This window comes from Sciurus carolinensis, chromosome 1 (assembly GCF_902686445.1).
Source record: "Sciurus carolinensis chromosome 1, mSciCar1.2, whole genome shotgun sequence".
Classification (NCBI taxonomy): domain Eukaryota; kingdom Metazoa; phylum Chordata; class Mammalia; order Rodentia; family Sciuridae; genus Sciurus; species Sciurus carolinensis.
The window spans coordinates 190268039-190281326 of record NC_062213.1 but is presented as its reverse complement, the minus strand read 5'-3'; the positions used below and the strand labels follow the sequence as shown (position 1 = coordinate 190281326).

The following is a 13288-nucleotide window of genomic DNA, read 5'->3' as shown; positions in this document are numbered from 1 at the left end:
TTTGGCAGGCAGTTTATAACACGGCCAGTGATCTGGAAGAAGATAAATGGTAGATGGAGATGAGGAGTCTTCTTATGACTCTTTCCCCTTTTTTATTTTTATTTTTTTATGAATGCAGGAGGGTATATAGCAGGGGGCCTGACTTCCTCGATCAAGGGGCAGCATTTTCCTCTCAATTATGTGTCTCTGTGGCAGAGCCTTTGCTTTTGAAGTGTAATCACAGTAATCTACTCCTGTGGTTTCCCATTGAAAGGATTTCCTCTCTGTCTTTTCTCAGAGTGGAATCTCTGGCTCTTTGCAGCTACGATTTGGTGTTTCCCATACCCTGCCTTGTGCCTGCAGACTGCTGATACTGACTTTTATAAAACTGATTAGTGAAGATTTAAGACCCTTTTTCTGTTTTGAGAGATTTGGTGATGGCATTTCATCTATAACTGCAAATCACAAATCTTTCATAATGATTTTAAATATTCGAAGTGTGAGTTAGGTGCCTTGCCCACCTCCCCTTCTGATAAGAGTAAATATTTAACTTTGATGTTTGAACTGAATATATTTTAGTTTGCTCAGTAAGCTATATATACTCTTGATTATAAGCCTTCGGTAAAGGGGAGTCAAATCTGATGAGCAGAAAAAGAAATATCTTAAATTTTATTTTTAGAAAGAAAATTTCTTTGTCATTTATTTCTGGGCTACAAGGGTTTCCAAAAGTTGAAATGGGAGATTCCTTGAGCCCTTTATAACCTTCATGTAAGTAGTTGTATTCCATTGGGTGCATAGGCCCCCTGATGTGAGAGGAGGAGGTAGTGGTTTGTCCATAGCCTTTGGTTTTTAAGCAGTGTGCTTGGGCATGCCTGTGCAGTTTTGAAATCTCTGGTACAGGATGGTTATACTCCATATGTACTTATTGTTCTCCCTTGACTGTTTTAATCTCCCCTCTTCCATTCAGTCCAACCCAATCCAATTTTTTTCTGCCCTCAAAGTCCTGTCTTAGGTTTGGACTTAAAGTATGTTTCTGGCTTTGTGTCTGGATGGTTTGATCTGAGCTTTCTCCTGCTCACTTCTTGCACTTGGGCAGTATCACAATCAAACAGTCATTGAGCCCTAGATCTGTATTTAGATATTTGGAGGAACTTAATTCCTGAACTCTGGTTTCCTAGAACTTAGTCTTAGCTGGGTATGGTGGTTCATGCCTATAGTCCCAGCTACTCTGGAGGCCAAGGCAGGAAGATGACTTGAGTCCAAGACTTTGAAACCAACATGGGGAATAGAAAGACCCCCTCAAAAAACAAAATAACATAGTCTTAAGAAGTGAAATAGTGGGGCCAGAGTTGTGGCTCAGTGGTAGAGCACTTGCCTAGCATGTGTGAGGCACTGGGTTGGATTCTCAGTGCCACAAATAAATGGATAAAATAAAGATCTAGCAACATCTAAAAAAATATTAAACACTTAGTTACAACTAAGTGTTAAATCTTGTGGTGCTGAATGAATTTACATTAGGATATTTAGGTATGTGAGAAATTAGAGTGTGTTGAAAATTTGGGCAGTGGCTTCATGTTGAAAGGTTGAGTTTCTGCTACCAGAAGCCATTGTGTATAGGAGGGCAAGGCAAGGTACCTTTGGTATGTACAATATTGGGAAACTGTGGTATGAGAATGAAAAAGTGTATAGAACCGAACCACACTCTGCAGCCAGCTGAAGCACTATTTATCATTATTGATAATTTCTACCATTTATCAAACATTTAAATACCATGTACTGAACCAGGCACGGTGGCGCACGCCTGCAATCCTAGCAACTACAGAGACTGAGACAGGAGGATTCCGAGTTCAAAGCCAGCCTCAGCAACTTAGTGAGGCCCTAAGCAACTCAGTGAGACCCTGTCTCTAAATAAAATACAAAAACAGGGCTGGGAATGTGAATCAGTGGTTAAGTGCCCCTGAGTTCTGTCCTGGCTACAAAAACAAAAAACAAACAAACAAACAAACAAAAAAACACACACACACCAAAACAACAAAAAACCAAGCATTGTGTTAAGTTTGTTATGTGCATTTTAGGTAAAGAACTGATGTGTTCAAGGTCAGACAGACAGGATTTGAACTCAGATTTTAAAAAATTTTTACTATACTCTTTGCTCTTTATAGTACTGTTCAGGATTTAATAGGAAGTTCAGAGCTCTTATTGACCAGGGAGTGATGAAAGTTATTTGAGAATATTGCTTTAGAAATGTTCTGTCCAATAGGATAGCCACTAGTCACATGAGGTTGTATGTGAATTTAAATTAATTAAAAGTAGATAAAATATTTCAGTTCATCAGTCCTATTTTATATTTTAACTATTTAATAATTGCTACATGTCCTTAAGTTTTTATTAAATAGGACTTCTCTAGATCCTTGGTGTGTCAGCTAATAGTATATATCAGAATCATTCATAGTTCTTAAGGGGAGGGACAGGGAGGAGCCTCAGTCCTTTCAGACCCACTAAATTGGAATCTCTAGGGAGAGGCCCAGGTATTGGTGAATCTTCACAGTCTATTCTGATCTGCAGCCACTGTTAATAGCTAGTGCTCTAGAAGCTCCATGGTAACCATGGTAATGACTGCCTCTCCTGTTCTGGGAAGACCTAGACTGATGGAGGTACCTATAGCAGGCTGGTCTCTGTTCAGCAAATGTCTCTTCACTTGGAGCATATAGACAGAAGCTACAATCTGGGGGAATGAGATGAAGACCTCCATGTGATATGTGGCGTGATGTAGCCATGTAAGCCCCTGAGCTCTTTACAAGAGAGAATGGTAATATTTTGGCTTCGTTGCCAGGTGTACTGGGGAAGACCATATGCTATTTATTACTCACTAGTCCAATTGTTGCTACATTTGAACTTCCTGAGTAGCCCTCAGAGAATCTATGTAGTTTCAGAATTATGGTTGGAAACATTATTGATATAGATGTAGGACTTGGATAAAAGTTGTTAGGATTGGCCTGTACTTGTGGCTCAATGGTAGAGCGCTTGCCTAGCATGAGTGGCACTGGGTTTGATCCTCGACACCACATAAAAATAAATAAAGGTATTAAAAAAAAAGTTGTTAACTTTGCTGGGCACACACCTGTAATCCCAGCGACTCTAAAAGCTGAGACAGGAAGATCGAAAGTTCAAGGTCAACTTCAGCAATTTAGCGAGACCCTATCTCAAAATAAAAGAAAACTCAGTGGTAATGTGCCCCTGGGTTAAAATCCCAGTACCAGGGGCAGGGAGGAAGGGGATTGTTAGGATCATTGGAATCAGCCCTTTAATAACACTGACATGGAGTAGTGATTTGGGACACAGTTTGACTGACTTCAGTTTGGGAGAGGAGTATTCCCATCATCTTTATTACCTTTTTAACTGAGATTTTCAACTACGGTGTAAGAGAAAACTCTGCTTCTGCTTTTTTCCTGTTGATATTTAGAACAGTAGCTTTTGTGGATTATTGTCATACCATTTTCCTTCATGACAGCTCTATTTCCTCTTTCCTTTCCACCTGGCGGTTCTCTTTGACTGAGTTACACCCCCAGCCCATTTTATTTTTGACATAGAGTCTTGCTAAGTTGCCTGGGCTAGCCTCCAACTTGCAGTCCTCCTTAGTCTTCTAAGCAATGAGAGTACAGAAGTGGGCCACAATGCCTGCACTCTGCTTCCTCTATTGTAAAACATTTAGTATAGTAGGTTGGTTTTTTTTTTTTTTTGTATTGGGGATTGATTTCAGGGCACTTTACCCCTGAGTCACATATGCATTCCCTTTTATTTTCTATTTTGAGGTAGGGTCTTACTAAATTACCCACACTGGCCTCAAACTTGTGATTCTTTTGCCTCAGCCTCTGGGATTAGAGGTGTGTACCACCACGCCTGGCAGATCAGTGTGGTTCCTTGGCCAGAAGTGTCAGCCTTACCTGGGAACTTGTTGTAAGGGCATATCCTGGGTCCAACCCTGGAGCTACTGAATCAGAGACTCATCCCGGTGGTGCGTGGTTTAACAAATCCTCCAGGTGATTTTGAGGCATGCTTAAATTTTGAGACCTACTGAATTTGAGAGCTAATGATATTTAGACTTAAAATACTAATATCTACCCTCCCCCCCAATTTAAGATTCACTTTCAAGTTTTATATCAAGCCCAAGCCTACCTTGCAACTGAGTGTATTTAAGAGGTGTTTGATAAATCTTTCCCTTCTATATCAAAGTGTATGGGGATTCTGTCTTATGCAACTCCTATAGGATAGCATGTCAAAAGTCAATGAGTTGATTGATCCTGTTGTTCCATAGAGAGCTTGAAAGAAAACTGTTTATAGATAAATGCTTGTGATTTGAACTTTGAACTTTTAGTGGTGCTTGCTGTACCTCTGTATCTTGTTCTTGAAAGAGACAAAAGTTCTATCCTCATTATGTCCTCCAACTTGAATTTTAAAGAGAATGAAGTTTTCACTTCAAGTGCACAAGGCTCTAAATTCAGTCACTGTCCCTCAACTGTTTCTTGACCTTTTTGCTGAATTGAAGAAAGCATAAGTTTTAAGTGCTTGGTCCATAATGCAAATAGGCTACAAATGTGCAAAGGAAAAAAGTTTCCACTATTGCAAGTATAGAAACATCTGGATGCAAAACAAAAACAAACAAAAAACATCTGGATGCTTAATGTATTTGAACTCCCAGCCATACTATGTTGAAGCGTTGGTTTTGATGTTGTTGAACAAGGTCATAGTGCATAACAACAGCATCTTTTCCAATGGAAGGGCCTTTGTTCTGATTTCTACATCACAGTGTGCATATATTCATTGCTCTATACTGGACCCATCCCTTGAATTTCCAGTCATACCAAACTTACAGTTTTTAGCTTAAAAGATGTTTTTCCAAACAGTTGGTATTTTTATTTTACATATGACTTACAAATCAAGTTTCTGAAGAGGGTTAAATGACCCACTCAAGAGTTACTGGATCTGTTCCATTACTTTTTCATAATAACTGGTTTCCTGTGTGGCATACAGACTTCAAAAGACCCGTATATTTGGGTTGTGTGTTCATATTGGCCAGAGGCCATCAAAGCTTCAGGTTAATGAAATGCTCTTTATTTTGTAGCCATCCAGTCCAATGGATCAGATGGGCAAGATGAGACCTCAGCCATATGGCGGGACTAACCCATACTCGCAACAACAGGGACCTCCGTCAGGACCGCAGCAAGGACATGGGTACCCAGGGCAGCCATATGGGTCCCAGACTCCACAGCGGTACCCGATGACCATGCAGGGCCGGGCGCAGAGTGCCATGGGCAGCCTCTCTTATGCACAGCAGGTAGATGATGACTCTGATTACTTTGACTCTTGTTGCTCTTCAGGATCTGCTCTGTAAGCTGTAGAATCAAAATGTATCCTTAGCTTTCAAGCCTCTTAGTAGCAGCACAGACCAGCTGGCTCAGCTAATTATGCTGTGCTGCTAATAAGACAAAGGTTATGGGCACCATCCCATGAGTGCTCCAAGGAAAACTCCCTGGCCACAAGCTATAAAGTTCTGAGGTTTGAATCCAGGGCCTTGTGCATGCTAAGCACACATTCTGTCACTGAGCTACACCCCAGCCCCTGTTTTTTTCTCTTGATCTGTCTGGTGCGCTTGTACTCAGTGAGTGGTGATCATTGAAGGAGGTGGGATGGAGGAAAGGCAATGACTGAGCACCTGTCTACTGCTACTACAAAGACAGCCATTCATACTGTGTGCCCTGGGAATGGAAAAGGCCCTACATGTTTCTCAAGGCCTTCAACATATATCAACTGTCTGGGTCAAAATGAATGTTTACCAGGAACTGGGAGTGGAAGAAAAAGGGTAGATTATACAATAGATACTAATACTGTTACAAATGTTAAGATTTCCTCTCATCTTTTGTCTGCCTACCCTCCCTTCCTTCCTTTCCTTTGAAATGCCAGGGATGGAACCTAGGATCTTGTACATGCTAGGCAAACGCTCTACCACTGATATATATCCCCAACCCCACATCATTATCTTTTTGTTGTCTTTTTTTTTTGTATTGACAGAATTTTCTGTAATTGATATCTGAGTGATACTTCTACTGAAAATGGTGAGGGACAGAATATTTTAAAAAACTACTTCTAAGATTCTAAACACCCTTAAATATAGAAAATGGTACATTGAAGGCTGGAGTGTAGTTCAATAGTAGAGTGCTTGCTTAGCATACACAAGACCCTGGGTTCAACTCCATTACCACAAAAAAATAAGATATTGTCACTTTTTTTCTTCTCTTCCTTTTTTTTTCTTTCTCTCCCATTGAGAAAATTGAGGAGAGATGGGGTGGAATTTGGGGATGTGTGTGTGTGGCTATTTACCAGATACATCCCCAGAGCCTACAGTAGTGGTTGGTATATACCGGATAAGCAATTAGGCCCTCAAATATCTTTCAAATGAAAACTAACAAAAGCAGCTTAATGAGCCAGGCATGCACCTGTAATTCCAGCAACTTGGGAGGCTGAGGCAGAAGAATCACAAATTTGAGGTCAGCCTCAGCAACTTAGTGAGGTCCTAAGCAACTTAGTGAGACCCTGTCTCAAAAAGTTTAAAAAAATGAAAAGGTGTGGGGTTGTACCTCAGTAGTAAGGTGTCCTGGGTTAAATCCCTAATACCAAAGAATAAAAAAATAAAGTAGCTTAATGATTTGTACATTGTCTGAATTACAGAACCCTAGTTTTCAGTTGGCTGAACCAGGCTACTATTGAGTTTTTATTGTATTTCGTTTATAAATTCCTGTTGTTTATAAAAACAACCTAGGCCAAGACAAAAAGAGTAGCCTCATTGGTAAAAATAGTTGTTCTTAAACTCAAGTAAGTTGTCCAGATACGAAATAGTATAAAATTTCAGTGGATGAATGTAGTCCATGTGTAAATAAACCTAATAACCAATTTTGGCCATTCTCCCTAGCTCAGTTTAGTCAGGGATGGTAGGAAAACACTGGACCGTCTTATTATGAGACTTGGCTTGCCTCTTTTTATATCCTCAGGGCATAGCTTCTCATAGAATACTTGACATTTCTTCATCTAGAAGACTCATCACTAAACGTACCTTTTCCTTTCTTACAGATTCCTCCTTATGGACAACAAGGCCCCAGTGGGTATGGTCAGCAGGGCCAGACTCCATATTACAACCAGCAAAGTCCTCACCCTCAGCAGCAGCAGCCACCCTACTCCCAGCAACCACCATCCCAGACCCCTCATGCTCAACCTTCATATCAGCAGCAGCCACAGTCTCAGCCACCGCAGCTCCAGTCCTCTCAGCCTCCATATTCCCAGCAGCCATCCCAGCCTCCACATCAGCAATCCCCAACTCCATATCCCTCCCAGCAGTCCACGACTCAGCAGCACCCCCAGAGCCAACCCCCCTACTCGCAGCCACAGGCACAGTCTCCCTACCAGCAGCAACAACCTCAGCAGCCAGCATCCTCGACGCTCTCCCAGCAGGCTGCATATCCTCAGCCCCAGTCTCAGCAGTCCCAGCAAACTGCCTACTCCCAGCAGCGCTTCCCTCCACCACAGGTAAGATGCCCCTTCCTCTTGCCCTCTGTGTGTGTGGCCACAGACAGGTTGGGGGTTGGCATCCTCAAAACTTTGCCATGTAAATTGGTTCTCAAATGTATACTTAAAAACTAATTAAACTCTGGGTAAACATGCTAACTGGATTGATTGAACTAATAAAGATAACCTTCTTAACTATATAAAGACTTGTAACTCTCCTTACTAAGAAATAGGGCAATGGAAAATTGCATAGACAGATCAGAAATTAAAGATAATGAGACAGTTTTTTTTTTTCTTTCTTTTTTTTAACTGGCGTATCAGAACTTTAGCACCCAAGTGACTTTGGTCTTTTTTTTTTTTTTTTCCCCAAAACAGTCAGTCTCTTTAAGAGGCTGTATTATAATTCATTTCAGCTGCCATTCTGTTATTCTTTTACTCAAAATATTTTGAACCCCTTTCTTTGAAATTGCCATCAGAGAGAGCTGCTATCACATTCTTTAGAATACTCTCACTGGTGGCAAATCTTTTTGTTTCTTTGTTTCTGGTGATACTGGGGATTGAACCCAGGGGCATTCTACCACTGAGCCACATCCCCAGACTTTTTTTTTTTTGAGTGCTGGGGATTGAACCCAGGGCCTTGTGCTTGCAAGGCCTCTACTGACTGAGCTATCTCCCCAGCCCCCTTTTTTTTTAATTTTTGAGATAAGGTCTTGCTAAAGTTGCTGAGGCTGTCTTCAAACTTGCAGTCCTCCTGACTCATCCTCCTGTGTCATTGGAATTATAGGTTTGGTTGGCTGCAAATCTTGTTTTTTGAGGGTGGACTTGATTTGAGGAAATAGCAAAAATTGAGTTGGAGCTATTTCTGGAGAACAAGATGTAGGTAATGAAGCCTAAAAATAGCTTTATAAAGCCAAAAGAGAAGAAATGACTGATGAAAGGTCCACTAAAGATTTTGTGCATTGGTGGCATCATTGGAAAAAATCTCTTAATCCAACGTGGTTACTTTCAAGGAAGCAGTACTCATTTAATGGAGTTTGTGGCATGAATTTAACTCCACGAAGCAGTTCCTGTGGGTAGCAATAAATGGATGACAGTTCCACCAGAAACAGTTCACTGTTGACATACTTATCTTAAGCACCATGGCTTGGATTTTTTTCTGCCTTTAAATAATATTGTTAACAATTGTGCTGTATCTCACACCCAGTTCTCCTGTATTGAAGTCCCATATGCCTTTCACCACGAAGTAAGCTTATCTGGTTTATCAATACTAGGCCTTCACATCTTGTTCTTCTTCTTTAGGAGCTTTCTCAAGATTCTTTTGGGTCTCAGGCATCCTCAGCCCCCTCAATGACCTCCAGTAAAGGAGGGCAAGAAGATATGAACCTGAGCCTTCAGTCAAGACCCTCCAGCTTGCCTGTAAGTATTTCTGCCACCTTGGAAAGGTGGTGGGGCAACCAATGAGAGGAAAACCAATGAAAAGCAATTTCTGGTTGGATGTTTTGGTAATAATGATCTAAACAAATGATAAGCTGTTCCTTGAATTCAGGTTCAAAATTCTGAATAGGAATTCATAGACTGATTTTGTAGGATGTCTACTCCATCTACCTACTCAGGGAATAGGTTTGTGGTCTGTTTCTTTTTTTAAGATCTTGGGCTCTTAGAGATGAACATGAAGGGCAGAGAAGATGGAGATGTTAGAAGCACTTGCTGCTCTCCATCAAAATTGAGAAAAATCTGTTTTTTTACCTTACTGTTGAGCACTTATTTTTTATGTTTTTGGCTTAGTGTGTAGGAGATAGGATCCTGGGGTACATTCAAACTTGCATTATCACATTGAGCATGGATGAAATGAAAGTGGTTTTTATGATGGAGGTTTTATGTGAATGGGTGCTTTTGCCTAATAGAGCGCTTGGTGCCCTGGTGTTTGATTTTGGAATCAGGAACTTAATGATGGAGTAGACTGATCATATCTGAGAAAGGCAGTGTAGTTTGTTGATGAAGAGCTTGGGCTCTAGAGCCAGAGTTCTTGAATCTGCATCTTGATTCTACCACTAACTCTGTAGACTTGGGCAAGTCACTTCACCTTTCTGTGTCTTAGTTTTCACCTTTCTGTGTCTTAGTTTTCAACCTAAAGTATCCACTTCATGGGGTGCTAATTAACATTAAATTGGCTAACGGAAGAGAACTTGGTGTGTGGTAGACACTCCATAAATGCCAGCCATTATAATCATCTCAGAGAGCATAGGGACTGCCCGATACCCGAAAGGTAGTTAACACCAACTAAAATATTGGTTGTGGGAACATAAGTTTACTCTTAGTTTTACCTCTGCCACTACACATGGGCAAAGTCTCAGCCTCTGAAAGTTAATAGTAGGGCACAGAAATAAATGGGTTACTCCAAAATCTAGTAAGTGGGTAGATATCACCCTTCCATTATACGATCTGCTTCAATTAGAAAATGGAAGTTTAGCCACACAGACCCAGATAAGTCTTTTGAAATTTTTATTTTACTTAGATTTCCTGTCTCTTTAGACCTTCCAGCTTGGGAGAAAATGGTTTCTGAATCTTTATGATAGATACAAGGAAGGAACTGTCTTTATAGTGAAGTCTCCCATGGCTTCCCCTGAAGACCTTTAAGATACAACGTTAGCAGGGCAAGGTCTGTAGAGCTCATCAGCCTAGGCTTCCAAGGCCAACATAGAGAGACATTGTCAGGATGGGACTTCTACTGTTGACTTTCTCAACTAAGAAATTGGGGGAGGAAGTGTCTGAATAAAGTGATCACTCTTTGTTCCCTTCTCATTAGTGTCTGTTGCAATCCTTTTCTGCATCCTGAACTTCACTGGAATGTGCTTTTTAACCTGATTCAGTCAGAAATGTGTAACTACTCCCTCATCATCTGTGGTCTGTGGCTAAATCTGGGTGGTGTGCTATTGTGGCAAGAACCCAAATCAGTGGATTTCTTTCAGTCCTGTAAGTTGCTCCCCTTTAAAAAGCTGCTTCTTACTTCTGGTGACCTTTGATAAAAATGTATTTAGTATTATTTAGTTGTTGTTGTTTATTTATTTTTTTTTAAATATTTAGTTCTGAGAAAGCTCATATACGAACATGCTATGTGTGGGGTTTTTGTTTGTTTGTTTTGTTTTGTTTTGTTTGTTTTTTTTTGTACTGGGGATTGAACTCAGGGGCTCTTTAGCACTAAGCCACATTCCCAGTCCTATTGATTGATTGATTGTTGTAGATGAACACAATACCTTTATTTTATTTTTTAATTTATTTTTATGTGGTGCTGAGGATTGAATCCAGTGCCTCACACATGCTAGGCAAAGAACTCTACTGCCGAGACTGCAACCCCAGCCCCGCTATTTATTTTTTGAGACAATGTCTTGCTAAGATACTGAGGATCTTGCTAAGTTGCTGAGGCTGTCCTAGAACTTGGAATTCTGCCTGAGCTCCATAGTCCCTGGGATTACAGGTGTGCATCACCACGCCTCATGCTATTCATGCTCTTCATGCTGTTCATGTCTTCTAAGGGTTGGGAATTCAAGAGCTTGTGATCTGACCTACTGAATGCTGAAGTGAAGATGTTGGCAACCTTTTAGGCCCAGGGTAGGATTGTTCTTGGAAAGCCCCCAAATAAGGAACATTACCAAGTTTAGGCTCCTTCTATAGTGGGTCATTTGCTCTGTGGTTGAAACTCCATGTGGGAAATGAGCTGGCCAGGTTATTGGCATCTTGGTTTTTGTTTTTTAATTTATTTTTTTGTGGTGCAGGATTGAACCCAGTGCCTCACACGTTAGGCAAGTGCTCTGCCACTGAGCTATATTCCCAGCCCCGGTATCTTGTATTTTTAGTTGCTTTTTATCCTTCTGCTACTTGAACCAGAAAACAAAAGGGAGTTACTCTTTGAAATTTTGGTTTGATGGCGGATTTGCCTAGTCATGCTAGAAAGCAGTCACATCTGAAAAAATGAGAAGTCAGATTCCCTTCAAAGTTCTTTTCTTTCTTAACCAGTTGTATTAAAGAATTCCGAGACTTGGCAGTGCATTCCTTCACTAAGTAACGCTTTAGGGGGCACTTGTTTGAATTTGGCAGTCATGTAGATGCTAGGCTGACTGTACAACCCCTCCAGTTACACATTGTCCTCTTAAAACTTTGTTTTGCCTTTGTAGTACTGGAGATTGAACCCAGGGTACACTCTGCCATGGAGCTATATCCCCAGATCTTTTTATTTTTTATTTTAAGACAGTCTCACAAAGTTGTCCAGACTGGCCTCCGACTTGCAGTCCTGCCGTAGCCTCCTGGGTAGCTGCAATTACAGGTGCATATCTGGCTTGTGTTTATCATCATCTTCACTCATTCACCATACCTGCTTGGCTATAAAGGCATTAAAACCCTTAAGTATCAGAAGTGCCCAGGCATCAGAAGCAAAGCTTCTCCCACCATTTTTCTAGTTTATTAGGTCTAGAATGGATCCTGAAAATGTGCATTTCTATCAAGTGCTTCCATTCCAAAGGAAGAACCAGGAAAGTTGCCTTGAGAACCTCTACTTTGTCCTTTTTTTACACCTTGCTTGAAGCTTTCTCTGTTTGTCTCAGGCCTCATGTTTTCTCCACTTTCAGACCTTTGCATATTCTCTTCTATTTGCCTCATACTTTCTCCCACTTTCCCCGCTACCTCTTCCTGTTCATCTCTCAGTCTACATCATTTTTTTTTTTGGTACCAGGGATTGAACACAGGGATGCTTAACCATGATCCACATTTCCAGCTCTTTTTATTTTTTACTTTGAGACAGGGTCTTGCTAATTGCCTTGAACTTGGTGATTCTCCTGCCTTTGCCTCCTGAGTCACTGGGATTATAGGCATGTGCCACTGTGCCTGGTCTCAGTCTGTATCCTAAAGATAATTTCCTCTGAACATTCTTCCTAATCAAACTTCAAGATTCATCTTAAGTTAACTTTTATGATGACTTCACTGAGTAAGTCTGTTTTAACTTTAAAAATCCTAAAATATTTAAGACAGAGAAGCAGGTATAAAGAACAATTCGATGTCTGAGTATTTATCTTTAGAAACCAAACCACACTAACACATGTAATTCGATGTCTGAGTATTTATCTTTAGAAACCAAACCACACTAATACATGTAGGTAAAAACCTTATATACCCACCTCTGGGATCACTTCTCCTTCTCTTTACCCAGGGAAGTACTATCCAACTTTTGAAATTTCTTTGCTTCATGTTGATAGAACTTTTTGCTGAGACCTCTTTTTACTTAAATGGTAAGCTTCTGTTGTTGTTCCCTGTGCCCCCAACACCTATTACAGGACCAGTGGTTGTATACCATGGCCACATGTTAGGATTATCTAGGGTAACTATCTTCAAAAATGAATGCCAGCCAGGCATGGTGGTGCACACCTGTAATCCCAGTGACTTGGGAGGCTGAGGCAGGAGGATTGCAAGTTTGAGGCCAGCCTCAGCAATTTAGTGAGGCCCTAAACGACTTAGCAAGGCCTTTTCTTAAAAAATAAAAAGAGTTGGGCATGTGACTCAGTGTTAAGTGCCCTGGGTTTAATCCTTAGTACCAACACAAAAGCTAATGCCACCTAGGCATGATGTCCCATACCTGTAATATCAGCTATTCAGGAGGGTAAAGCAGGAGGATTGCAAGTTTGAGGCTAGTCTGAGCAACTTAGCAATACCCTGTCTCAAAATTAAAAGGACTGGGGACATAACCCAGTGTTAGAGTGCTTAC

At 40.8% G+C, this 13288-nt stretch overlaps 1 protein-coding gene across 5 annotated transcripts in view; it reads left to right on the top strand.

Annotated features, from left to right (window-relative positions):
- Arid1a (AT-rich interaction domain 1A) overlaps positions 1 to 13288 on the top strand; it is a 78987-nt gene that overhangs the window by 26085 nt on the left and 39614 nt on the right. For all 5 annotated transcript variants that reach the window (XM_047549308.1, XM_047549299.1, XM_047549279.1 and 2 more), the window contains exons 2-4: positions 5102 to 5314; positions 7105 to 7557; positions 8836 to 8952. In XM_047549308.1, coding sequence (XP_047405264.1) covers positions 5114 to 5314; positions 7105 to 7557; positions 8836 to 8952 — 771 coding nt within the window. In that variant the 5' untranslated portion in view covers positions 5102 to 5113. The remainder of the gene's footprint in view (positions 1 to 5101; positions 5315 to 7104; positions 7558 to 8835; positions 8953 to 13288) is intronic.